The following is a 27,967-nucleotide window of genomic DNA, read 5'->3' as shown; positions in this document are numbered from 1 at the left end:
AAAAATAAATACTAACATGATTGAAAAATTTATTTTACTTGAACTAAATATCGAAAAATAAAAAAAAAATCTGTAAAATATTGATCTGCATACCTTCATGCTAAGAGAATTGATTTTTTTTTCATCATACAAATATGTGGGAAAACACACACACACACACCAAGACGGGTGATAACTATCAGCAGCTTAATTAAAAATTAAATAAGCTATAAACGATTATTTTGTAGGATCAAGAAGCTGAAACGGTTTTTTTGTTTGGTAAATAAACGATCTTTATCTGTTTATGACGGTATTATAGGGATGACTCATACTGGTAGATATTATTAATTGGAGTAAATCCAAACTTTTACATTTCATATAATATTTCTCTTAAAAACCATGTAGATATGACAATAATCATAAGGGGTAAAAAATGTAATAGCCTATTCCCTTCATTGGGCATCAATTCTTACAACCCGTGGATTTTTATCCCATAAAAGAAAGGGTAAAAAGAATAGGGATAGGAGAGGGAATGAGAAACCTGTACACGAATGATATCTTTATGCTTACTTATATTATAGTTATGATTATACTTTGCTTCTTCTCATTTAAGCATTCCCTAACTATAAGTATTTGCAGCAATCTGTTCTAACGAAAGGTAAATTATAATTCTCGCTACCACCTACCATCATCTTTGACTTGCCCTGTTCTGAGCATGATTAAGAATTTATCCTTCTCCATAATCATGTCAACTCGAAACAACAAAGTCAGCTTCAAGTTGGCTCCGCACTCCGGTTCTTGTGTATACCATCATATGGATCACAAACACAAAGCTCATTGTTGCACCCTACTCATTGTTTGATTGACCAAAGTTCCCACTTACCCTCGCCATCAACAAGTCGTAACTCCAAAGCATGGAACGGTATTAGAGCAGGCCGCTGGGAAAACACAATAGATAGCAAAAGGAAGAGTTTAAATTCAACGGAACTAATTTTGTTGCAATGTTCGAGTCAGGAATCATGATGAATATCATAAATGTTTTATCATCCATCGAATTTTAAAATATGCATTCTGAAAACAGCCGGCTGCATGTTTGTCGGATCAAACTACTTGCCTGTGATGATGTAATAACGGTAATACCCAAATCTTTTGCCAGTCTATAAAGTGGTTCCTCAACATCGACACTCGTGGCACTGCCATGAGAAGAATACCCAGTTAATTAGACAGCTAGTTACCAGTTTTTAAGCAAAATACATAGGTGAGTAGTTGCATACTTTGTGCACTCATCGAGGATACCAAATTTAGGCTTGTGGAAGAACAACCGTGCCTGGTTAAAACAGAAAGTTTGTTATCAAATGAACATAATTCCGCTTGGGATAGATGTAGAATATTGTTGTCCAAAAGGTGCAGAAGTTAGCTTAACTCACCATGCCTAATCTCTGCTGTTCTCCGAGTGAGAGGATGTCTTCCCAATTGAGATTAGCATCCCAACCACCTTCCTCCCGTTCCAAAAGATAATTCAATCGAACATTTTCAAGAATGGTCTTCAAACGCGCATCAAGAATGCTGGTGGCATCCACTGCGTTTTCACCTGAAAATTTTAGATGTTCACAATTTCCAAAAGCACAGAGACAACTTCAGTACATTGTGACATCAAATTAGAAACTCAAAAGATAAGGAAAGCAGTGCAACTTATGCAAGTAGGTTTACCTTGTCCGTACAATTTTAATTCTCTCAACTCTGCTTCCTCGCGAGAGAGAGGATATATGATTTGATCCCTTAAAGTTCCCAAGCACGTATACGGTCGCTGAGGAACATAGAAGATGCCACCAGATGCAGTCTCTTCATCAAAATGGTGCGATGGTTTATAAAGCCTTCCACTCACAATGGGCCACAGACCTCGAAGTACTCTGAAAACAGAACTTTTGCCACTCCCGTTTGGACCTTAAGAGATTAAAGGCAAGTCAGATACAAATCTCCTATCAAGGAAAACAATAACAATACCTATACTAACCAGTAACTAGCAGGCTTTTCTCTGGGACTACATCACATGTCAACTGCCTAGCCAACAGCTTCTGTGCCGGCGTAATTATATCCACCTCGGAAAAAGAAATAACATCTTTAGCAGAGAGAGCAGTCCTCTGAGACTGCAACAAATTATCGGTGCTCAAATCCCCTGGTTAGATGACAATCTTGTTAGATTAATGTGCAAAATTTAGACAACTAAGTTGGTCTTAAAATAAATAAATTGAACAACAAAAGATGACTTGAGAAAAGAAGTTGATCCTAGTCAAATAGATACAGAGTTGTGGCTGATCAGGAAAAATATTTATGAAGGTCAAAACAGATGTGTCATACAGAAGCAAATCCATCATGAGAAAGAATTTATCAAGTGATAGATATTATGAGCAGAGGTATGTTCAATTGAAACACAGAAAACATTACAAATCCCATGTTTTGGTAAAGCCCAATGAGTTATGGTTTTTGCTGAAATGTCTGAGGAACAATGTATGCAGTGCAATACTGTAAGCAGCTTAAGTTGCAAATGCCCCCAACTCTTAAATTGTTGTAATTTATGAATTGCTCCCTGAAGATACCAACAGAAAACCTATGCCTCCAAACATATAATATTTGAATTCTGTAAAGTTTTTTCACACTCAGAAGAATGCCAGCAACTCGAGATTTGACGAAATTCCTTTCATACCATTGTTTCAACAAAATAAATGAGAACACAAAAAGAAACGCAAGGTATAAACAACATTAGGAAAGAGTAAATTAGACATACCAGATTGAGCAGCATCAAGAAGCTCTTCAAGCTCAAAAATCCGGTTGATACTCCCCGATAGCTCCAGAAACTTTCTATGCAGTTCTAGGATGTCACCAAAAGCTAAAAAGCTTTGAGATACAACAGATGCCAGGAACCTCAATGCATGTGCCAGCTCACCTAAAAATTAGTTAAGTACTTTCAGAGAGATGGAGAAACCAGAAAGTACTACCAAGTCAAGTTAGATATCTAACCTTGAGTAGTAACCAAGGCTCGGTCCCCCTTGTGCTCTAAGGCATATAATAAGCTCAAAAACCAAGTAACATTATGTGGAAGCTGTTTTGTGACAAAATCATCAAGTATATCAAACAGCCATTTCTTCTTCAAAAGAAGCAAAGAGTGATCAAAAAGCTCCTTAAATCTTGAGTCGACCATCTGTTAAATTTAAGAAACGTATAATTAGTGGCAGGGAATGGAAGTTCTGGAGAAATAGTAGTCTAGTAATGTTGCATAATGCATGCTCGGCTGCAAACAATGCAAAAGGGAAAAAATTAGTAGACCATGATCCATAAAATATTCCAGAACTCATGTCATTTCACGGTAAAATATTCTTCTATATATGAAAACAAGAGACGAAGCATCAATCAAACAATATATGCCTTTGGAAAGTAGGAACAATATAAGAAAGAGTTTATCTTCTGGGTTTCAGTCTAGCATGTTAACTGTAAAATGTAGTTGTGCAATATAAACATAAGGTGTATCCAAACTTCCAGATTATAGAAAGAATCAAACTACTGCTTTCCATCTAGCTTTCCACAAGGAAATTTCTACATCAATGTAAAAAAATGATGGAAACAACAGTAGGCATTCAAATGTATCAGATACAACAACGAGTTAAATATCTTACTGCTTTTTCCCGAGCACCGCCTCCAAAGAAAGCAACAGATTCAGCATGCGTGCGCAGTCTTTCATGCATGAACCTAATTAAAATAGTGCAAGTTATTACAATGATAAATGAAGAGCAACATCCAGATATCCATAAAACTACACAAAAGTACCTAAGTGGATACATGTGTTTTTCATATTTACATTTATCCGTCAATGCTTTAAGAACTTAACAGGTTATGAACGGTATGAGTATGAGAAGACCTAAAGTTGAAAAGTTTAACCAAGGAAAAAATTATTGTCAAGAGAAATAAACCTGGATATAATTAATTTAATGTTAAAATATAAATGTAAAAATGAGATAACAACATAACTTTCCTCTCATATTAGAGATTTTAATTGTTCTAATCAATCCACTGCATCATGTAAGCAAGTTTGCTCGAAACAAATACTCATCTTTAGTCTTTACAGATTTTTTTTTATAAGAAATGGAGGCCTCGATAAAAAACCCCTTCATGATTTCTAGAACACCATAAGGTATTACATAGATCAGTGGAAGGAGGAAAAGAGTGCCTCAAGTTTTATTAATTAAAAGAGCAATACAAAGCATATGAGTACAAAGAAACTTTGCCCACATACAATAGATATAACCAAAAGACAAGAAAAAAGAAAAACCAACCCACACTCCCTATCTTAACCTATTCCTGTCTTTTCTAAAGCGTCAGCCTCTAAGTTTGCTGACCTAGCTATCCAACGAATAATACCCTCCAAGTTTCTGATCTTATCCACAATTTCTTTAGAAATTGAAACATACATACTTGGGCATTTATCCAAATTCTTAATCTACTCTTCACATAATTTACTATCGCTCTCAATAATCAACCATCCCTTAGTCTTTACAGATTTTAAACATACCATTCTAGCCTCGTATCTTCACATTCTAACTTCCAGAGCTTCTCTTATTAAACTGCCAGACCAGTTTAAATTGGCACTTTGCACATACATGTTCATACAATTATTTCCATTTGTAAGTGCGTTTAGCATTCTTAGTACTGGTAACATGGATACTAGAATTACCTAAAAGTTCCCTCAAGTTGTTGTTCTCGACTTGTCAAATCACCAAAATCAGGAGTAACAGTCCTTAGAAAACCCAGACCGAGTAACATATATGCATACAAAATGGCAACACCCCTTCTCCCAGTTAATAGCTGCATTCTCCAGGTGAACCTAAAATTTTCAGCATTGGTTAAGAATATTTCTTCGGAGGATAGATAAATGAGGGAGGAAAGGGACATATGCTCTCAAAGTCAAGATTCAAGATTAGACAGAAAACAAAATCCTATGACCAAAATAAATCAAGACAATGTACTCACCATAAAATGTCAACAGATGGCTTCACCATTCCAGTAACCAGTCCAGACAAATCAGTTGTTAACTTCTCAAGATCATGAGTTATTCTTTGATCTGCATCAATATTTTTGCTTGACATATGAAAAACCTACAGTAAGATGTATGTGAAGTGAATTTACCATTGCAGAATTCTTGGTAATAGTAGAGAAAATTATAAACATTGTGCATTGTCGACCAAGTACACAGGCATCAGTGTATCTTAGCTTATCAAACTACCTGGTAAAATGCATTATTTCGTAAGTAGTTCTTAAGCAAATTTTGGGTCAACCTAATCCTCCATCCAAGGGCCAACCTAGCTTTCAAGTGCCTGCAAACCAAGAAAAAGGCTATTTAAAAAATTATTTTTCACTTAGAAGCCATGAACCTAGATGTTGAAAAAAGCTAGGAATGAAAATAAAACTTATGTAGTAAGATCTCAATTTCTTTATTGGGGTTCTACACTAGCATTAAATCTTTAATATAACACAACCTACAGTAGTTAGGAAGATAAAACTATACTTATGTGTATGCCTATATTGCAGATAAGTAACGTAATACATTATTATTTTAGTGTAGATTTAATACATGATTACACTGATAGATCTTTTCTCAATTAGTAACTCCCTCTTTTAGTTTTACGTATTTCATATGGAGGTCAATAGTTGCTCTTTAGGAAAAATTACCTTAAGGAGGGTGCAATGAAAGAAGATGCGCCACTTTGAAGAACACTTACACCAATTAAACGGATAAAGGCAGTCTTATTCTGCTCCAAAACATACTTCACAGTGGTTCCTGGGAGTTGATGGATTTAAAATAGCTATAAAATAATATCTCAGATTTTTAAATTGAATAAATAGCATAATAATAGATTTGTAATACCATTCAATGATGCAATCCGATCTGATATCCATGTTCTCGAGACAACGAGAAAAGCAACTGCAAGTAGTTGAGCCCCTTGTTTGTCAAATACCGTAGGTACCTAAAGTACAAGAATTTTGGGTTGTACATAAAGAATTAAAAAAAAAGTGTTGGTGGATAAAAACAACATTTGCTCATTACTTACATCAAGGACTTTGCATGAGGTCTGCTCAAATTCAAATATTGAAGATACATAAAATATCAAAAATAATAATAATCATCCTTATGCTCAAGAAATGTTATACAACAGTGTTTAAGCTACTTGTATCAGCTATGGTAAGGTTATATAGGAATATTAGAGAATTTTAAGAATAAGCCAATTAATTTTTTAGGTACCATACTAAAAGCCAATTAATCAAATATACCGTTCATAGAGATTTTTTTCCAGGATCTAAAAACGCATTGAAAAAACACTTTAGGAATAACAATAACAACTACATAAAGCGAGGCATAATAATCTAAATTTTCGGGAAACTCATCATTGAGTTTTCCAGTAAAATTTAGAACTTCACAAGGTCAATTATGAATACCTACTTTGGGCACAAAAATGGGAAAATCATCCTCTTAAGTTAATGAGGTTAGTTTAAGAGAACAAAGAAAACTTGCACAAAACATACCAATACTTTAAACATGGCAGCTACTCTCAATGGCAGTACTCTTGGAACCTTGTGGAGTTGAGGAACAATAGGCAATTTAGCATCATGATTCACAGAGGGCGATGCTGCTATTACCTCTGACACATATGATAGAGTCCTTGGGCTTGAGAATTCAGAGTCCTAGAAAAAATCAGTGCCAAAGTTTGCTGTGAGATAAAACATCCAAAAAAAAACACAAACCAAGCTTCAGAATTTTTCAGACCTTTTTAGCAGCGGTGAATGCCCGTTGAACTGCAATCGCATCAGTTTGGCGATCTGTCTCAGAAACTGTCAAATCAATCTCGCCTTCACTTTGTACTGAAGAATTCTCACTGCAGGTTTTGTACAAATTCAATTAATACACCATAACTACTGGTAATATATGCAATACCTGCAACTTTATGCATGGTACCTTTTGTAATGAACTTTCCATCCTCCTTCCCCATCCAAGGACAAAACAACATCATGAAATGCAACTAGTGCTGGACGATGTGATATGGTTATGCATGATGTACCCATTGCTCTAACCTTAGCACAAAATCGCTCCTCCATATCAGTTGTCACAGCACTAGTGCACTCATCAAGAATTGCAAATTTAGGCTTATGGTAGAAGAGTCTAGCCATCCCCAATCTCTGTTGCTCCCCAAGACTGAGTTCATCACCCCAATTCACCTCTTTCTCAGGTGGATAACGATCTAACAGGTAATCAAGGTCAACCTAAAGGAACAACAAAGTGAAATTATTTTGAAGGTGGCCTATAAAACTCAAAAAGACACAGAAAGCATCAATACACAATTAAGCAAGAGAAAACAAGAAAATTATTATGAGTTTAAACTCGTACATTTTTCAACAGGTCCACCATTCCACTACATGTAAGAGGTTCAACCTCCTGATCTGCGGTAAGAGGATAAATTAGCTGGTCTCGAAGGGTTCCAAAAGCTGTGTATGGTCTTTGTGGCACATAGAAGATTTCCTTATTAAGATCAGAACCAACCCCAGGTTTCACAATATGGCCAGATACCAGTGGCCAAAGACCACCTAAAACACGAAAAAGGGAACTCTTTCCACTGCCATTTGGACCTTCAGCAAAGAAAAAAAAAACAAGAGATTTATATTGGCCCAAAAAATCACACCGCAACTTTGAAACAGGATTAAGCACATGCATACTAGTTTTCAGGAAGATAAACTTAAAGGGCGTCACATACATAAATAAGCATGCATACATAATAAACAAAGCACATAAACGAGTGCGCACACACACACACAAAAAACACATACACATACACATACATGAATAAACAAAGAACACAAAGACTTTCACTTTTCACTGGAAAAGCATGAATACAAGGATATTAATAATAGGCAATAGATAAAGGCAAGCAAGATTGGTAAAGGGCTGCTGAGGACAATGTGAAGAGAAAGGAGTATATTATCCATCTTCACCCCATTCTTGCTTCAGAACTGAAGCATAAATCCAGTTATCTGCCTTGTCTGAAAAGAAAATGTTCACTCAAAAGGAGGATCTCTGCCCCTTTACATGCAACCGGAATTAAACATATAGTATGTTTTTCTGTCTCACTCTAAACATGTCTCTAGTCCTCTTATTCAGCTTGCCTTATCTTCTAAGCACCTCGAAGAGCTTACTCCTTTGGAATCTTAGCAGAGAACAATGAAAGTAAAGAGAATCATAAATGTCAGAAAAATATGAACATTTATCTTGTTTTTATTTAAAAGCTAAAGCGAAGGAGTCCAAAAAAAAAGACAATTACGAATTCAATGCTGTTACTGCTGTACACCAGTTAGTGATTTATATTCTTCTTCAAAACTAAACATGTACTGAAATATAGCTACAAAGCAAGATCGTTATCAAATAGAACCATTACTGGGATTAATATTTAAATTAAGCCACTCTTTGGTTAATATAAAAATATTAAGAACAAAACTTCATCAAAAAGCCCCACTGTAACCAACCAAAACTTGAAGTCAATCATCACTATGTAAAAAAATCTACAACTCGTTTATGGTAACTCTCATTTCCAATAAAAACTCATTATACCTCCTCAACAATAATAGAAATGGATCAAAAATAGCAAAATAGAAGCATGTTTAAAACCAGAGGAAATGGAAACATAAGACATTAAAAGTAAAAATGTAAATCAATCTTTTTTTTGAGGGAAAAAGCACCTGTAATCAATAGATTAGATCCCGATTCAACCCTTAGAAAGAGATCTTTCACCAAAACATTTCCGGTTGGAGTGACAACCTGGATGGTTACAACCATTAGAACAAAAACATTGCCAAGGCATATTAAGAATCATAAATGGTTAAATATCATCTCAAATACCTTGACGCCAGAAAACTCAACATAATTAGCTTCAGTTAAGTAATTCCTACTTCCGGCACTTTGCAGGGATGACTTTTTATCATCAGCGCTTAACTCTTTTGATATGAGCATTAACTCGTGAATACGATCAGCATAACCACTGGAAGATATTAAGAGAAACAATAATAAGAATACAACTTAAGTTATTAGATTAATTAGAAATCAGTCTCACTCACGTGTTACTTCTTGTAAGTTGTAACAATCAACAATTATTACTGAAGGTGCAAAGAATTCTAAGGATGCTTAAGATTTCCAAGGTTACTTAGTGCTAAGAGTTAAAGCAAAATAAGTGAGAGAGCTAGAGAGAGAGTGAACGAGGAGCTGGTAGCAAACACAGAGGTAGAGTGGTGTCTAGAGGAGTATCGTGGGTAGCGTTCGTTGATAATCTCAGTAGGGGAGTGCACAGAAGTGCTTTATGGAATCGTTTTAGTGTTCATGGCAAGGTGATTAAGGTGTTTATTCCGTTCGTTAATAGGAGACCTAATTATAAGGTCGGTACGTTTGCTTTTATGCATTTTGCTAGCAAGGAGGATTTGCTGAAGGCAGTGGAACGGTTGAATAACGTTGTGGTTGATGGGAGGAGAACATTGGTGTCGATTGCGAAATATCATAGGAATAGTGTTGTGAGGAACTTGGAGCGATATAACGTGGTGGGGTCAAGAGATGCAGGCGTAGAGTAGTCGAAAGGGAAAAGACCAATATCCCTGGTGGAGGTTGGGGAAGAATGAACTGATGAACAAGTTTTATGATGGTACGACATACAAGGATACGGTAGTGGGGTGAAAAAAGTTGATGGTCAACATTTGAACAACGTTGGAGATAAGAGGGAGGTGAAAAAGCCTATGCAAGTGTTTATTCCAATGGAGGAGAGGAGGTGGCTGAGGTCGTCCTTAACAGGCATTTGTAAGGCGATCTTCGAAGTGGAATTTGTGCAGAGGGCATTAAGGACTGAGGGATTCAATGTTAAGGTGGTAAGGTGGGGTTATGCAAAAAAATGCATGTTTGATAGTCTTTAACACAGTGGAGGACAAAGAAGCAGCGATGGAAGATAAGTGGGAGGCTCTGTCCTTCTGGTTCGAAAGGCTGGAATCTGTTATGGAGGAGAATTTTGTTCCATTAGCCTACTGCGCAATTTCCATGATAGGTGTTCCATTAAATTGTTGGTCAGTTCCATTCTTCACCAATTTGGCATCGAGATGGGGCAAGCTAGTGAAGATTCAGGAGCAAACAATTCAAAGAGTGGACTGTAGAGTGGCACATATGCTGCTGAGGGCGGAGAGTGCTTTTGATATTCCTTCTCAGGTCACCATTAATACGTATGGAAGATCATTTATCATTAAAATTAAAGTGGAAGGGAGTGAAGATTTTTTTCTAGAGTTGGATGATGTGGTTGAAGAAGACGGAACAGTGGCTTCTTGGGAGGAGAACTCGCCGGACTGGAGTCAACGAGATGCTCAGGAGGGACAGGAACAGCAGTTGGGTTACTAGTCCTTGTCAGACTCTCAGGACAGGGTTGAAGCATGGGTTCGAGGTGATAAACAAGGGGATGATACGTTTATCGATGGAAATTTGAAAAGAAAAGTAGGAACAAAACATATGTTGGCTGTTGACTTTTGTTATGAGGAGAAAGCAGTAGGTGATGTTCCCAGTCAACAGAGTGTCAGAGGATTTTAATGAAGGGAGAGAAAAGGAGAGAACCTTGGGAGATGTCATCATGAGCCATGATAAGGATGTCCAAGATAATGGGCCTAATACCAGCATAGTTAGGAGTCAAACAAGTGGGTCTGATCAAGGGAGTTTAAGGTCCAATGGGGTTGGAAGTAAATCTGTAGAAAGAAAAAATGGTGAACAAACTGCTTTAAACTTGCAGAATGGGTCTGTCTCACCGGTGAGGCGTCAACATATTGGGAAATGTGCATCAGTAAGTAATATTGAAAGAGGTTTTTATAAGTATGTATATTCTAGGAGGTGGGATGTTAAGAGTTGCAATGGTAAGGAGTTTGATTCGTTTGCAGAGAATGAGACAGAGGGGGTGGCAGAGGCATTGGAGTGTTGGAATGTGTCCAAATTGTTGGGGGTTAAGTTCAAAGGAGGAGAAAAAGCTTTTATGGCCAAAATGTTTCCTCTGGTTAATGAAAGTAATTCGAAGGAGGGATAGTAGGTGTAATTGGGATGTAAGGTTATGTTATATTAATGATGGTTGAGTGGTCGACAATGTCTAAGAATGTTAGAGGTTTGGGTAGGAGGGTGAAAGCTCGAGCTATTAAGAGGTTTGTTGATGAGAAGAAACCTATAATTTTATTTTTGCAAGAGTCCAAGTTGGAGGTTGTCAGTCATATGTTAGTAAGGAAAATGGGGGGGAAATTACTTACTGGATCGGCAGTAGCCCCTGCTATAGGATCTGTTGGTGGCTTAATAACCTTGTGGAATCAGAAGGAATTTGTGGTGAAGGATATAGTCATTTATGGCAGATTTGTAGCAAAAAAAGGGACTATGGATGGATTCCTAGGATGTTGTTTCATTAATGTGTATGGCCTTAGTGTGGATACAGATAAGGAGATGTTTTTCAGCGACTTACTATCACTTTTGCAGAACGTTGACTGTCCATTATGCTTAGGAGGAGATTTCAATGCAGTCTTGTCACAGGAGGAGAAAGAAGGAGCTGTGAATTCGGTTACTATGAATATTTTTAGAGATTTCGTGAGCAAGGCAAATTTGTTTGATTGGCCAATGTCTGGAGGCCGTTTTACATGGTGCAATAATAGGGAAGTTCCCACGTTTGAGAGGTTGGATCGTTTTTTGGTTGATCAGAGATTAGTAACTTTGTTTATGAAGATAAGCCAATCATTGCAGTCAAGGTCCGTTTCCGATCATAATATTATTCTGCTGGAGAACAAAGAATGCAATTGGGGGCTGAAACCGTTTAGGTTATTTAACTATGTAATGGAGGAGGATGGTTTTACTGTGATGATGGAAAAGGAGCTGGGTAAACTATGTAAAGAGGAAAAGGGGGAGCCATTGTCTAAGGTGCTAAAGCAGGTGAAGGATGTGATAAAGAGATAGTAAGGGAGGGGTTATTTAGAGCTGCCTGGAAAAATTAAATTGTTGGAGAAAGGAATTCAGGACATGGAATTGGAAATGCAACAAGGTCTTTCCTCGGTGACAATGAAGTCAATAATTGAAGCAAAAGAAGAATTATGGGAGCTTCATAAGAAAGAAGAATCGATTTGATTGCAAAAATCGAGACTGAAATGGAGAATGGAGGGAGATAAGAACACCAGATTTTTCCATCATAGTACAATTAGAGGGAGGAAAAATGGTATAAAGTCCCTTAGGGTGGGTAATGAAGTCATAGAAGATCCTACCTTAATTAGAGATTCAGTGGTGGAATTTTTCAATGGTCTGTTTACTCAGAATTATTCTTTGGAGGCTGAGGAATTAAATATGGATTTTCTAAAATTACCGGAAGGACAAAGTATAGCACTTGAGAAGCCATTTTCGGAAGAGGTAATTTGGGGAGCAATTGCTAACTCGGATAGCAACAAAGCTCCTGGCCCGGATAGTCTGAATTTAGGGTTTTTTAAGAAATTCTGGACTACTTTGAAAGATGATAGTATGCTGTTTTTTAAGGATTTTTTTGAGGGTAAGGAGTGGGACTTGGAGGTGAATCATTCCTTTATTTCCCTTATTCCTAAGAAGGATAACCCGGAGGGGGTGGGGGATTTTAGGCCAATTAGCCTTGTGGGAGGGCTATATAAAAGTTTGTCGAAGGTATTACCTAGAAGGTTCAGTTTGTGTATCAATGAAATAATTAGTCCGTCTCCATTTGCATTTATTCAAGGGAGGAATATTCTGGACTGCTCCTTCATAGCAAATGAAGGAATCGATTTTTGGAGGAAGAAAGGGTTAAAGGGGGTGGTCTTCAAGGTAGATTTCAAGAGAGCCTATGATTCAGTTGATTGGTTGGTATTGTTGAAAATAATGGGTAAAATGGGGTTTGGAGAAAAATGGCATTCTTGGATGTATCAGTGTATGTCAACAACTTCTATTTCGGTTCTAGTGAATGAGACTCCTATGGAGAAAATTCATACAGAAAGAGGTCTTAGACATGGCTGTTCGTTATCCCCCTTGCTGTTTAATTTGGGTGGTGAATTACTCCATTTGCTGTTAACTAAAGCAGTGGATATGGGTCTGTTTTCGAGTTTTGAGTTAGGAGTTCAAGATCATTCCTTCAAGCTATCGCATCTACAATTTGCGGATGACTTTATTATTTTTCAAAAGCATCAATTCGAGATTTGAAGAATGTTAGAAGAGTGCTTTTGATTTATGAGTTATTGGTGGGGTTGAAGATTAATCTAGTCAAGAGAAGAATTTTTGGGATTAATGTTGAAGAGGATGTACTATCTAATTGGTCTAAGGAAATTGGCTGCTCAGTGGGTAATTTTCCAGCAGAATATCTAGGTTTGCCTCTGTGGTTCAAGAGGAATTCTGTTGCAATGTGGGAGCCAATCGTGCAGAAATTTCATAACAAGTTGACTGGTTGGAAGGCAAACTCTCTAGCGCTAGCAGGAAGGGTGGTGTTGGTCAAAGTTGTGTTGTGCTCTCTCCCCACTTATTTCCTTTCAATATTTCGAATTCCAGTTACTGTGTTGCAGGAATTAAACTCTATCATGGCTGCATTCTTATGGGGGGTTCGACTGATAAAAGAAACATACATTGGGTGAACTGGGAATTGGTCAGTAAGCCGAGAAGGTTGGGGGTCTAGGGATTCCGAACTTAGCTATTTTGAACAGAGCACTATTGGGTAAATGGGTATGGAAGTTTGCCTCTGAAAAGGATTCTTGGTGGAAGAGTATGTTGTGTGAACTTGGAACCAAATTCCAAAATGTTGGAGAATACTTGGACAACTCGTGCCTCTTGGATTTGGAGAGGAGTGATAAATAATTTCTTTTCTAATGATGGGTTTGGGGATTGCATTAGGAATAATTTCAGGTTGAAAACTGGAAACGATCATTCTGTGGTATTTTGGCATGATGTTTGGTAGGGAGAAGTCCCCCTCAAAGATATGTTCCCTAGATTGTATGTTCTTTCAATTAATAAAACGGGTAAAGTGGAGTTCAGGGTGAACAATGCTGCAGGCTGGGTGTGGGATATTCAAATGAGAAGAAATCTGGTGGATTGGAAGATTGAACAATGGTTACACCTGATTTCTATGCTGAATAACATCTCACTGCCTCTCGATGAGGAAGATGGTTGGATTTGGTCAGGGAATGGAGAGGGTTGCTTCTGTACTAATTCATGTATCAAGAATTTCTTTGATTCGATCGATATTGGGGGGAATCAGGATTTTTGGGAAAGAAATATTTGGGTAGGGATAGCACCTCCCCGTGTTGAAACATTCTTATGGCAGGTTGTTCATCAGAGAGTGGCGGTTAAGGAGGAATTGTTAAAGCGTGGAGTGGCTAGGATTGAAGATCCCTTATGTCCGTTGTGTGGCAGGTTTGGGGAATATGTTTCTCATCTTTTTTTGCATTGTGAGGTAGCTTGGGGACTGTGGGTTAGATTTTTGTATTTGTGGAACGTTTGTTGGGTGATTCCAAATAACATCTTAGATTGTATTATTCAGTGGGATGATCTACTTTCGAACTCTAGTATTTGGAAATTCATTCCAAGGGCCATTTTGTGGACGGTATGGAAAAGCAGGAATAAGGTTATTTTTAAGAATGGAAAGCTGGATATGGTGATGTTGTTTTTTATTGCTCGTTTTAGAATAGTTTCTTGGTTTGCTGCAAGTTTTGACATGCAGATTCCTTTCGACTCCCTAGTGGGTGATCTTACACTTGCTGATTCGGTTGCTAGACGGAAAAAAGGAAGATCCCAACCTACTTGTTGGGTTCCTCCTCCAGATGGGTTCATAAAGATTAATGTTGACGGAGCGATGGTGAAGGGATGGAATAAAGGTGGTATAGGAGGCCTGATTAGGGACAGCAGTGGTGTGTTGATTAACTGGTTCTCTGATAAGGTTGGGGGTGGTCCTCCGATTTTGACAAAACTTTTGGCGACAAAAAGAGGGGGTTGTGCATGTTTAATGAATTAGGTTTGGTTCTTAATCAAAGGATTATTTTAGAATCGGATTCAAGTAACGCGCTGAAGTGGATCAAAAATCCAAAGTCAAGCACCCCTATGTTCCAATCCTTGGTGAAGGAGATCATCTCTTTAATGGAAGGGAAGGATATTATGTTAAGGCTTATCTTGAGGGTTGCCAACTGGGAAACGGACAGATTAGCTAAAGAGGGTATAGGTTGATTATTAGGCTTTGTTTTTGGGGTGCTAGATTGTATGATTCTCTTCATTGTTGCAGGGATTTTGTTTTCAGTCTTATGTAATTATTGTTAAGGTTTTTCAGCAAAATGTGGTTTTAAAGTCTTAAGTTCTTGTGGGAAGGTTTTAAGATTGATGTTAGGGACGACAGTGTATTATTCTTCAGATTAATAAAGTTATAGGCACTCTTTTCCTCCTTTCAATGTCCTCCATGTTATTTTCGTAACATGGAGGGTAAGAAGGGGTTTTTAATGAGGCCTAACCTTCTATAAAAAAAAGGTTACTTAGTGCTTAATGTTCCCCTATCTCTGTCTCACTGAAGGTCAGTTTTGTAACAATCAACAACTCTATTCATTATGGATTTTAGGGATGTGCCTGGTAAGATTTTAGAGGTTGCTTAGGAAGTGTTTAATGTTCCTCAATATGCTGTATCGCTAATCTCTCTCGAAAGCCAGCAGTGAACAAAGAAATACCTGAGACGATTTAGCCGTCTTGAACTTATAGAAAGGGTTCCCAGGGCCTGAAATAGTGAAATTACAACACTGGTGTGATATCTTAAATTGCTCAACATCTCCGCCCGTCCCAATGTTGAAGTATCTGGTCTAAGATGGCCAGCAAAAAAAGGCTCAATAATCAGAACAACAGCCACAGTAGCACCAAGGTACTTCAATAAGAAGTCCTGAATCATGCCAAACCACCAATGGTCATGAAGTACAACCCTCATGTGCCTAACAAGAGTCTTAAACTTCTGTTGAATATGAGATTCTTCTCTACTTTCTCCACCATAAAATGCTATACTCTCTGCATGGGTCCTTAACCTTGAATGAAGTTGTCTGTATTCTCCTTCCAACTGTTGTTCCTTGGACATTAGCTTCCCAAAGGAAGGAGAGAAGTTTCTTATTGCAGCTCCAGCTCCCAAAACATAGGCCTGCAAAGCAATGTGTTAATTTGACAATTAAACAAAATATCGCAGTGCTACATCAGCAGAATAATGCCAGGAAATTATGTAAGCCAGTAACAATACAATTTAATAGGAAAAAAATTACCAAAATCCAGAATATGTATTTTGGGCTAGCATAAGAGCAAAGACGCCAAGTATAAAGCAGACCATCAGTAACTGCTGTCAGATCATCCTGTACAAGCTCACCCAACTCTGAACAGAATCTTGGAACATCACTTGCAATCCGTTGTTCAGGATTTCTAATCCGTCCATCAACATGCGATATTTTGTAATACGCCATGTTCTGAAATCACATCTTTTTTCAGTCAATAATAAATAAAACATAGTAATTAAAAAAAATGTATTATGCATGTAAAACTAATAGATAAGTACTTCTTACTTCATGAGAACAAACGAAGGTAAAGCAACACTATTGGAAATGAAGATGGTATTTGCAATTTATATACCAGATGGACAATCTCGCTGCAGTTTAAAGCAAAAATGGATTCGGGAAAAAAGCATTTGGAGGAAAGCGACTGGATATCAGGATTAGAACAGAATACTAAAAATTTTCAGCACTCATAAGAAAATATACTCAGTTCCATGAATGAAAATTTCATAAGATTCTGAACTTCACATATTTCAAGTCTACGAGGATTTAAGACTTTAGCTCCACAAGGCTTTGGTTAAAGTTATTACGCACATTTTAAAAGAGAAGATGAAAAATACCAGATAAAAGGAATATAAGACAATTAAATATTAAACAAAAACATGTAATCCACCTGCAGTGGTAGAGATGTGCAAACAAGATAGTTCACTTATGCAAGCGCATGGGAACAGTAAAGCATGATTAATGAAGTCAGATGGGAAAGAGACCTGATCAAACCAGATTAAAAAAAATGAAATAGCATAGGATAAAAAATAAAAAACAAATTAAGCCAACATCAAAGGCAGAAAACTACCTCAAAGTAATGTGCATGGATGAGTTTCGTCAGTATTTTTCTGAACCTCAGACTTAGGGTACCCGTTATGTATTTTGAAGTTGAATGAATGGTCGACAGAAGAAAGCACAATAAAATATTTTCGGATATTAGCCAGAAAAATGATGGTACACGACGAAGAAAAGCAGCACGGAATAGAAATCCCTGAACTTTTGCTAATCTATTGCTCAAAGCAGTTCTCAACACCTGCAAAAAGGTAATAGATGTTACTTAAAAGGAGCACAGCCCCCCCCCCCTCAAGAGTTCAAGCTACAAAAGCATCCTGAGTCACATCCCATTATAAGTAAATTAAATTTCCATCACCCTTTTAAATATTTTCTGTGCCCGTTGCTATATCTGATGCATGTCACATGAGAAGTTCGAGCTTAAATCACAGGCATGCATGCACATATTGAAGGTATATAGACAAAGTTTCTTTTTTTTTTCCTTAACCAATTTCCTTCTCATGTGCCTTGGCTTATCCTTGTTTCCGTTTGTGTAGTAAATATAGCAAGTAACTATAAACTTAATCACAGAATCATTTGATTCAGTACACTCATTTAATTCTATAGCTTGTGTAATATGCTGTGTACTGCTTAAGACAATAATGTTACTTGGGAATTAGCATACTCACAAGAAGACAAGAGCTTATTGGTTTGTACTGTTTGTAGACAAAGTTAATCCTAATGGCTCACTTCAACCTGTCCCTTATTGCTATAAGGTCTGCTCAAACACCAAAGATTTTAGTACTTTCTCGCCAGTGGCTAAACCTATACTATTATCTCTCTTATTTCTAATAGTGATTGACCATTACATCAGTCAAATGTCGAAAAAGTCCTTCCTAGTGATTTGCTACAAAACCCATATTACAACCAATAACCTCTTACCCCTCTGGGCAAAATGCTCCAGGATGTGCATATTATATAGCAATGGTATTGAGGGTTCCTCAGGTGCAAATCTATGAGATTAAAAAATTGATAGAAGATATATTACAACTTGTTGTTTTTTGTTGAAGGCAATCTTCCATCATGGAAGAGAGAAGCAAAATGGTGAATCCTTGTTTATTGGAAAAATAGAGTAGAGCCATGGCACAAGCTACATGTGAGCTTGTGTGGACATATGAATTGATAAGGGACTTTGGTCTTGGTAATTCGAACCTATAAAATTGTGGTGTGACAACCAAGCTGCTCTAGATATTGCAAATTTTTTTGTCATGTTCTAGCATAAAGATGGATTTGAACCAATCCCTTTTGTTATATGTGCACATAACCACAAGTCAAGTGACATCTCTATGCTAAAGATTCAACATCGAGAAAATGCTAAATAACCCCAATCTTTGAAGGCCGAATACTCGTTAAATTTTCAAGTTTCCTATCTTAATAATGTTTGTAACTTGCAATGTGATGTGGCAAATAAAATATAAAGGATAAAAGATTCAAAAAGTTGGAATAATATTGAGCCCTTGTATGTTGGAAATACACAATATAAAAGGCTTACCACCATGCCCACCAACGCCAAAAGATCTCTTGCACCCATTTGGCCCATCTTTGATAGAAGAATTGCTGCTAAAACCTGGAGTGACTTCAATCCGCCTTTCTTTCGTGTAGTTCCCTTTACATTGTTGTTCTTTTTAAGAACCTTACCTGATTTTTCTCTGTTTTCTCGGACCCCATTGTAATGACTATATGAATCAGGTGTTTTGTTGCTAAACCTTGATTTCAGATAAGCAGCAGTTCCACCGGCAACCACAATACCAGAAGCAAGAAGTAGAGCTTTCCTGAGAAAACATTAAAAAGAACAGTAAAATACTAGACAATCACAATGGGAGGAAAGAACAACAACAACAACAACAACAACAAAACCCAATTCCCATATGCAATGGGGTAAGGGGGAGGTAGGGTAGTAGGCTGCCCCCAACGCCAGGTTGAGAGTAGCTTCCGTGGAAGACCTCCGGCAGTCAGAAAATTAAAAATATAGATAAAATGCAATGCATGTATAAATAAATACATAAATACATAGTTGTACAGTATTCATCTGCAGTCATTAATATCATTAATGTCATATGCGCGTCTGTAATGGGCAGTAATCTTTGTATATGGACAGAAACGTAAGACCCGACTAAATTCAAAAGTGGAGAGAATGATACACAGAATTCAAACGATAGCAAGGCCAGTTCTAAGCCTTCAAAAAATACCAATAACAGAAACGGATAAAAAGTAGAAGTTATGTAAATTACTACAAAGGCAGTAAAAGAAGACAGAGATGATACACCCTAGAGATGTGACCCACACTACTCGACTATCCTAGTCTTAAGTCTCCATACTTTCCTATCAGAGGTCATGTCCTCGGTAAGAGCTAAATCCATCAAATCAGATCTCAAGCAGTCTTCCCACTTCCGCCTTGGTCGTCCTCTTCTTCTGGCACCGTCGACTGTAATCGACTCTACCCTCCTGACCACATCAGATGGTAGTCGCCTAAGGACATGCCCAAACCACCGTAGTCTTCCTTCCCTCAATTTCTCGGAAACAGGCACCACCCAATGGGAGGAAAGAAGAGAAAGGTTATCTGACTTAAGCACTGTAACACGAATATCATAGCATGAACATCCAACATAGCACTACTAGGCAAGTAGAGGAATAATATCATGCCACATAACATCAATTAGTTTAACTATAGTAAGACGTGATAGGACCTGTCCTAATAATAAGATTGTATGTTCTCCAACGTCATCTTTTACAAAAGAATAGGCCCAACCAGTAGGGGTTTCCTACGCTAAACATTTCCCAGATGTCTTCTTTTGTCTCCCAACTCCTAAAATATGTTTGTTCCAATAGTTAGCTGATTTAAAAAAAATTCAAAGATAATCATAGTTAACATTTCTTTTGGGTTAAAGTAATTGAGACATAGTCCAAAATGATAAAGGGAATGTGCGATTACATCCTACCCCCATAGAAAATCATTTATCATTTGAAGAAAAGGGTAACCATCGGTGGGGAAAGCCTCGAGGTTATTAATAATTAAACTAATAATACAGACATTTACTGAAGACAGTTTCCTATATATATGGATAAATCACCACCCCATACATTCAAAATATTATGAGTTTCTTTCTCTTATTGTATTCTCCATCTAAAATTTTGAATTTTTTTATAACCATTAAAGAAACAACTTGCAAGGTTTTACTAATTGATAGAGAATGTCTTCATACAATAGTTGTTCCCAATATGAAGACAGTTTTTTTTTTTGATAGGAATAGTAGGCCTCATTAAAAACCTCCCTCTTAGTTTACTCAAGAAAAGAGTAACTAGCGGAAGGAGGAAAAGAGTGTCTGATTTTATTAAATAGAGTAACTATTACAATAAAATACACCAATACATTTAGGGAGGCAGATTAAAACTAAAAAACCTTAAAGCTCTCTAGAAAAATACCCTTACAATCAACCAATCCCCTCCTTAGCTAATTTATCGGCCTCCCAATTACAGCTCCTAGGAATTAATCTAATAATTAAAAACATGGAAGCTGAAAAAAGCTGAAAATTGACTATGTGTCACAATATTTTTTCAACAATTTTAAAGCTTCTGACACGTGTAAACTGTAGGCCTTCTACCCATGAAGTCACTTACTTTCATTATATACTAAGAAACCCCAAACAAACAGAAGATTTGAAGACACTTTTTCTCTATGTTGTTCACATTCATCGAGAAGTAGATATTAAGAAAAGTACAGAGGATAGAGAAAATACAAGGTAATATATTCCCAAGAAGAAACACAAAATATTAGCATCATCATTAACTGACCAGTTCAAGAAAAGCACCAACTCTTACCATGTGTACGAACAATAAATTCACTCAATTACGATATAGAAGAGTCAACATAACTGTTTGAACTGAATATAACCAAGAAAATACATAAATACCTCCTAGAATCCAAAAGATTTTGGCCATGCTCAGTTAGCTGCAACAATTGAAGAGAAGGCATTGTTGAAGGTGGAACTCAGCACGGGAGCAAAGAAAGGCCACCCACCAAAGATGGAAGATTCTGGAATGCATTAACAACAATTGTTAAATAACAATGCTTCAACTTTGGCTTTTCCTAAGATCAACATTGGGAACCAATAAATTGAAAGAGGGACAAGTAATACTTATTACTTTTTTAAGAAAAAGTGAAGAAACTTTGCTAGAAATGTACATACCTATTGCTATATATGGCATATGTATACCCCTATAAAATGATTTGTTGTAAATGAAAAAAAAAATAGGATACAATATTACATATGAAAATAAAATCTAGGAAGGACTCTTCAAATTAGAGAAACTTCACGCAGCAGTTTCTTATTATTGACTAAAATATCCCAAATTGTCCCTGTCATTCCCCAAAAGAAAAAGATCTCCAAGATTAGAGATACTTTAAACAACAATATCTTATTATTGACTAAAACATCCCAAATCTTCCCTGCCATTCCCAAAAAGAAAAGATCTCCAAATTTTTACAGCCAATGCACAACACGTTGGAACTAAATTAGCAGGGTAGTTGCAATACCATCTAATACAATTAGTAGAATAGTGAAAGATAATGCTCTGCAGAAGGAAAAACAATTTTAACAAATTCACATTATAAGGAACATAAGATGATTCTCCAAAAGTCACATCCTGTTGATTAACAAGGTAAAGCAAGTTTTTATCAAGAAAAAAGGACAAAAAAACATTTTTACAACTGTTGTTTTGAGCTCTCACAATTCTAATTCAAAAGCCAATGGTGTTAACCAATAACCATGCTCCACCAGAAGTAAATGTTGGCAAGAGATTTTACTTCAATTTTTGTAATATTAAAACTTATAAGCGCTTCTTATCAAATAATTCTCAACAAATAATCAGGCATAACATATATGTGAGATATATTATTTAAGCACCAGCAGCATACCAAAGACAATAATGGAGTATGTAATAAAAATTATTAGAAAAAGCAGCAGCAACAAACAAATAAAAAAATCATAATCCAAGAGTACTGTTGAAGTTCAATAAAATGTTCTTTGGAGGATAATCTAAGTTGTTCATGATGATAAACAAATGGAGTCACACTGATCAAAACTATTGCATATTCCCTACGTCAGAAGAAGAGGAAGTAGTCAATAAAATAAACATGAAAAAAGAAAAATTACATTTTTTAAAAGCTATGCAAATTGATACTTGATAGAGACAAAGATGCAGCTGAAGTTTCTTGCATGTGTAAAATAATAGTACAAGTTGACATAACAGGAGAGATGAAGACCAAAAAAGAATCACAGTGGTAAATTGATCGTCACTGGATTAGTCTGAAACAGTCTTAACCAATTGCAAACTCCATTGCTTGAATAAAATATAGAAATAAAAAATGAACATTCTTCATCTGAAAATGTAAATGAATATCTGCTCAACTCACCTCCTCTTCATTAAACAATTTGTTAAATTGCTTCTGTGATCATTGTCCAACATGCAACAAACCTGAATTTCTAATGCTTAATTGCCACAATAGAACTTAGGGACATCGAACCCTCTGTCGCAAACCAGACAAACTGGTCTCAAACACAAATACCACATAAAATTCACCATTACTAACCATAACATTTACCAAATCAGATACAATATTTGCCGAGAACTATAGGTGAGTCAATGTTGTTCAATTTAACAGCAATAGTAGCCAGAACATTTACAATCTATACATGTAATAACCCTACACGGTTACAATTCACAACTTCCTCGAAAATAAACCGAGAAGAGCTAAAGTCTCTCAGTGGCATCAAATTTTACAACTTCAACAATGCTGACCTAAATTTTCAGAGCTACACTTCAGTTCAACTTTCCATAATTTGATCAAATACCCTACCATAACAAACATACTTTCTTTAAATAGAAACACAGCCTTTTTTCTTTTCTTTTTTTATAAAAATATTTTCTAAAAACATAATAATCTTGTGCTCTAAAAACTAATCAAAACCGCAGGTTCAAAAACAAGAAGAAAAAGAAAATTTAACTATAATCCAAAAAGAAAAAAAAAGAAGAAAACTAGATAGTAACTGTTTAAGAATACCTGAGCAGCTGCAGCAGCAGAAGTTTCTCACAATCGCATCAAAACAATAGAAACCGCTTTAATCTTTTGCAATCCCCATCTCTATATCCCCCATCTATCAATTTTTTCCCGGTAGTCGGTAACTAAAATTTCCAACGAATTTTTCTCCAAATACTAACAATAAAATCGTCAAGCGCACCAATCATTCAAACCTTGGATTTTTAGTAAAAAAATTTGGTAAATCGAAGACGAACGCTATGAACAAAATTCCAAGGAAAGAGGAGAGAGAGAGACTCTGGCGGATGATATATTATAGATGATGATGAGTCCTTTACGGCGCCATTATTTTGTATTATAAGATTAGATTTTAATAGGTAATGTAATTCCAACTTTTGAAAGAAAGAAAAATTCTGTAAATACAAATTTCCTTTCTTTCATTCTCAAGTTTTACTTTTAATCCAAACTTACATGAACAAGCTGCTGATTCAGTGGTTCACGCTTTTACACCCTATCTTTATGATATATATATATATATATATATATATTATCTTAACAATATACATTTTAATAAATTTCCCCCAAATTTTAGCTAAAGAAATGCCAACATAAAAGTCGTGTTTTATATTTTTAATATCAATTATATGTCCGAATAAGTTTGAAATTAAATCAAGACCATTATTTTCTGTAAAGTTACCGTTTGCAGTTGATAATGACTTCTTGTTTTAGCTCTAGAAGTCTCTAATTTAAATTTAATTGTTTGTTTAGAGTTATGGTGTTGGATCTGTATTAAGAATCGGTCCATTTATACTTATAATATTTTGCTTCAATGATAAAATTAAGATTTAGAATCTTATTATATCAATTTCGAATTTTATTATATTTAAATATTATATAAAAATTTTGGTGTTTAAAATCAAAATTTTATTATGGTTTAAGTTTCATCTTTGTACTAATTAATTATTCATATGGTTATATGAATACATATTATTTTTAATTATGTATATTTATACTTTTAAAAATTAATTAACAATTATGTGGGACATCAATTAAAAATCTATCAATTAATTAATTGAATCATACCTAACCGTAAATTGATAGAAAACATTATTCGTTTGTTTTTTTTTTCTTTTTAAACAATTTCTATCTATTGGGAAAGAGAAATTAACATTGTTCATTTGTTAAATATATTATGAATCAAGTTTTAATAAAAAATTAGTTTATTTGGTATTAAAAAATCCGAATTTTATAAACAATCATATAGACTGAGAAATAAAAAAAAAACCCTCCGAATTAATTTTCTAATATGATGATTGATTTCTTTCAAAAAAAATAATATGATGATTGATTGACCAGTTAATACGTTTGATACTTATTCAATTAATAAAATAAATAAATACGGCATTGTAAGATATAGATTTATGAATAGTTTCACGTTGCTGGGAAATTTCTGAATTAGTTTATTTTTAATTTGCATTCTGTACGGGCAACAAATAATAGGATTCACGTTTTGATGCTGTTTCCTCGTTATTAACGTTTATGGAACTATAATGTGTATAAATTCAGTCTACTTGTTGATGTTGTGGTGGCCAAATATTGGAACACGGCTACCACTACTCGCCATAGTTTTGATGGCAATTACTCTGACCTATATAGATTTAACGTGAAAATGGGGGCAAAATCGTTAGATAATATGGTGGAAAAATTATGTCATATAAGCTATTATAGATATTATTTTTTAATTTAGTATAGATGATTACTAAGTAGTTTTATCGTACGACAGTCTTAATATATAGTTAAAAAAGCGTTACAGAAAATGTTAATATTTTTTTAATATTTTCGATAAAAAAATTACCTAAAATATTATTTTTTTTACCTAAAATGTTAATATTTTTTAACATTTCCGATAAAGTGTTCAATATTAACATTTTTTTGTAGGAAAAATAATGTTTTAGGTAGCGTTTTACCTGATATATTAAATAAAACACTTAATAATAACATTTTCTGTAAAAATAATAATGTTTTAAATAATTTTTTATCAAAAATATTAAAAAATAATAATATTTCCTATAACACATTTTGTTAATAGTATATTAAAATTATTTTACTTGAGACTTTCCCATTATTACGTAAAGTCAACCGGAATATTTAACGTGTAGTTCTTCATCTCTATTATAATTATTAATTATACTTTTCAGTTAATCGCCCATGCTCTATTACCTTCCATCAGGGGCGTGAGCATAGTGAGGATCCAAATGGGCCCAATACATGTTAAATTTGTATATTTAATATAATTTTAGTTTAATAGTATTTTAGTTTATGTACAAATAAATATTTGAATTAGAAATATAATAATTTATTAAATATTTAATCAAGTAAGATCAACTAATAAAGGATAATTTCGTATTCTCAAATTTTTGATATAATAACAATTTAGGTCATTGTAAATCTTAATATTACACAAATTAAATATTGTCATGTGGATTTTAATTTTTTTATAAATCTAGAGTGAATATAAGATAATATATGTACAAAGACTCTCAATTATTTAATAATGAACGCACATACCCACATGAGCAGTGCTCGAACTCAATACCTCAAAAATAACAACAATTCCTTAATAACTAAAGTTGTTTAATTCTTACTGTATTTTAATTTTAAATAATTAATAAACCTTTATATTTTTTAAATAGTCTAATATTTCAACCTATCAATATTTATCAATATTTAGTTATAATTCCCTCCATGCCTTCCATTTTAACAACTTGAGACTTTTTTCCGTTTTAACGTTTGAAATTCGTCACCCACTTTTAACTCTTTCTCGATCATAAACTCATTTTCTTTTATCACCGTAAACCTTTTAAAATTATAAGATTATAATGTAGCGATTAAATTATACTTTTGTACGAAAAAAATTCATTTAATGTCTTTAAAATATATAATTATATACCAATACAATAATAAAATTACATTTATGTAATATAAATTATTTTTTACACAAATTTAGGACCGTTGGATGAATGGAAATAGATGGTTGAGATTAACTCTCTATTATTTTTCCGGTGAATATCTTCTTATTTCCTACAGTAATTTCAGTCATCTATTTTTACTCATTCAAAAATCCTAAACATATGTAAAAATAAAAGAATTTTATATTGTGTAATATGATCTATCCCTATATATTTATTTTATTATTAATGAATTAATTTTAGCATATGTATTGTCATGGTATATATTTTTTTATGTTTCTTGTTTGCCACATTGATAGCGTGTGGGCTGATGCCAGATAGGCTACATGGGCCACCATGATATGCTGAAACAAATGTCACACTTTTCTCTTGTCTCAAAAGGCCTGCCCCCTTTTATCTCCAATTATCCCTTGGCTAATCATTTCTCTTTTATTCCATTCATCACAACATACCATTTCTTTCTAAAAGTTCCCAATATCTTATGCTTGTTTTGTTATTATTTTGTAATCACCCATTTTTTATATGTATTTATATTGAAAAAAACATAGTAATTATGTATAATCTCTACATTTTGATAACATTTATTATGTTTATTTATATATTATTTTTAAATAGCGTGAGATTATTATAATATAGTATTTGTTTTAAAAAAATAACATATTAATAACACACATCTTATAGATACAACTACTCGAATAAATTTTTGATATTTTTCCATAGATTTATTTATTCATTTTATTTCAAAACCAAAAGATAAAAATTTGTATTACCGAAGTGAAAGAGATGATGATCTATCAATCAATGAAAATTGATCTATATAACTTTGTCACACATTGATAATCAATTTTCCAAATACTTGCTTTTACATTATAATAGTAATTGGAATCAAACAGACACTCAACTATTTTATGCATATTTTACAGGAACTTTATTATACGGTTTTATAAAAATACCATGCGCATCTTTCTATCTACATTACAAAAGAGTAATTCCAAAATCAATCATCAAAATATGTCAAGAAAATGTACAACTCTACCGAAGCACAAATTACCACAAGAAATAGATCCTAGCCGTCGTACATAATTTTATATACAATGAAATCTACGTGTCCGATAATCATACAAATTACAACTATATTTAAAATTGAATTAGATCAATTTAAAAATGAATAATAATTTTTCAACACTTTTTTCATCCATAATATTTAAATTAAAAACTTTATTAAATAATATTAAACTATTCAACGCTCAACCAAATAAAATAAAATTATTCAAAGCAATTTTTTTTATTTTAAATTAGTAGTTAATAATCATAGAAATTAGAAAGAACCAGACAAAACTCCAGACCATTTGCTTTCTTACCCTAAATTATTAGGGTTTCTTTTGTTGTTGCGATTTCTTAACATTAATTTTTCATGGTTTCCGTTATCTGATTTTACTTTTATATTTGCACTACAATCAAACAAAACCCAAATGACGTCTACGTATGATCGTCTATGTATGATGAACATAATAATACTACGTTAAAATGTGATATCCAGAGGCTATACTATCATTTACATATAATTATATCCAAAAGGAGGAGTTTGAACTTTAAAGGAAGTGGAGGGTGGGGGAGGGGCAGTACTGTTTTGATTTACATATATGTTTGAAAATCATGGTTAAAACTTAAAATGTGAACAAGAAAGATTCCATCTCTTTCATGCATCATGATATAATATTTATTCACCATCATTTCCTTGATATTCCTTGTGAAGATCTTT

At 34.6% G+C, this 27,967-nt stretch overlaps 1 protein-coding gene across 1 annotated transcript; it reads right to left on the bottom strand.

Annotated features, from left to right (window-relative positions):
• Positions 1–421: 421 nt before the first annotated feature.
• On the bottom strand, positions 422–23,459 carry LOC120125565 (ABC transporter D family member 1-like). The gene is made up of 26 exons (XM_039143968.1): positions 23,261–23,459; positions 21,111–21,232; positions 18,692–18,971; positions 17,177–17,401; positions 16,321–16,518; positions 15,748–16,202; positions 8,915–9,053; positions 8,755–8,833; positions 7,412–7,650; positions 6,983–7,287; positions 6,794–6,902; positions 6,553–6,711; positions 5,897–5,996; positions 5,701–5,809; positions 5,255–5,345; positions 5,002–5,126; positions 4,706–4,855; positions 3,651–3,723; positions 2,998–3,178; positions 2,765–2,923; positions 1,994–2,155; positions 1,690–1,923; positions 1,407–1,570; positions 1,254–1,306; positions 1,094–1,172; positions 422–917 (listed from the first exon to the last, which is right to left on the bottom strand). The coding sequence occupies exons 2-26, from the start codon at positions 21,170–21,172 to the stop codon at positions 831–833; spliced, it is 4,017 nt and encodes a 1,338-aa protein (XP_038999899.1). The 5' UTR covers positions 21,173–21,232; positions 23,261–23,459; the 3' UTR covers positions 422–830.
• Between the last annotated feature and the right edge of the window lie 4,508 nt (positions 23,460–27,967).

Source organism: Hibiscus syriacus, unplaced genomic scaffold (assembly GCF_006381635.1).
Source record: "Hibiscus syriacus cultivar Baekdansim isolate YM2019G1 unplaced genomic scaffold, ASM638163v2 tig00110432_pilon, whole genome shotgun sequence".
Classification (NCBI taxonomy): domain Eukaryota; kingdom Viridiplantae; phylum Streptophyta; class Magnoliopsida; order Malvales; family Malvaceae; genus Hibiscus; species Hibiscus syriacus.
Note: the sequence above shows the minus strand (reverse complement) of the source record. Positions and strands in the feature narration are given on the sequence as shown.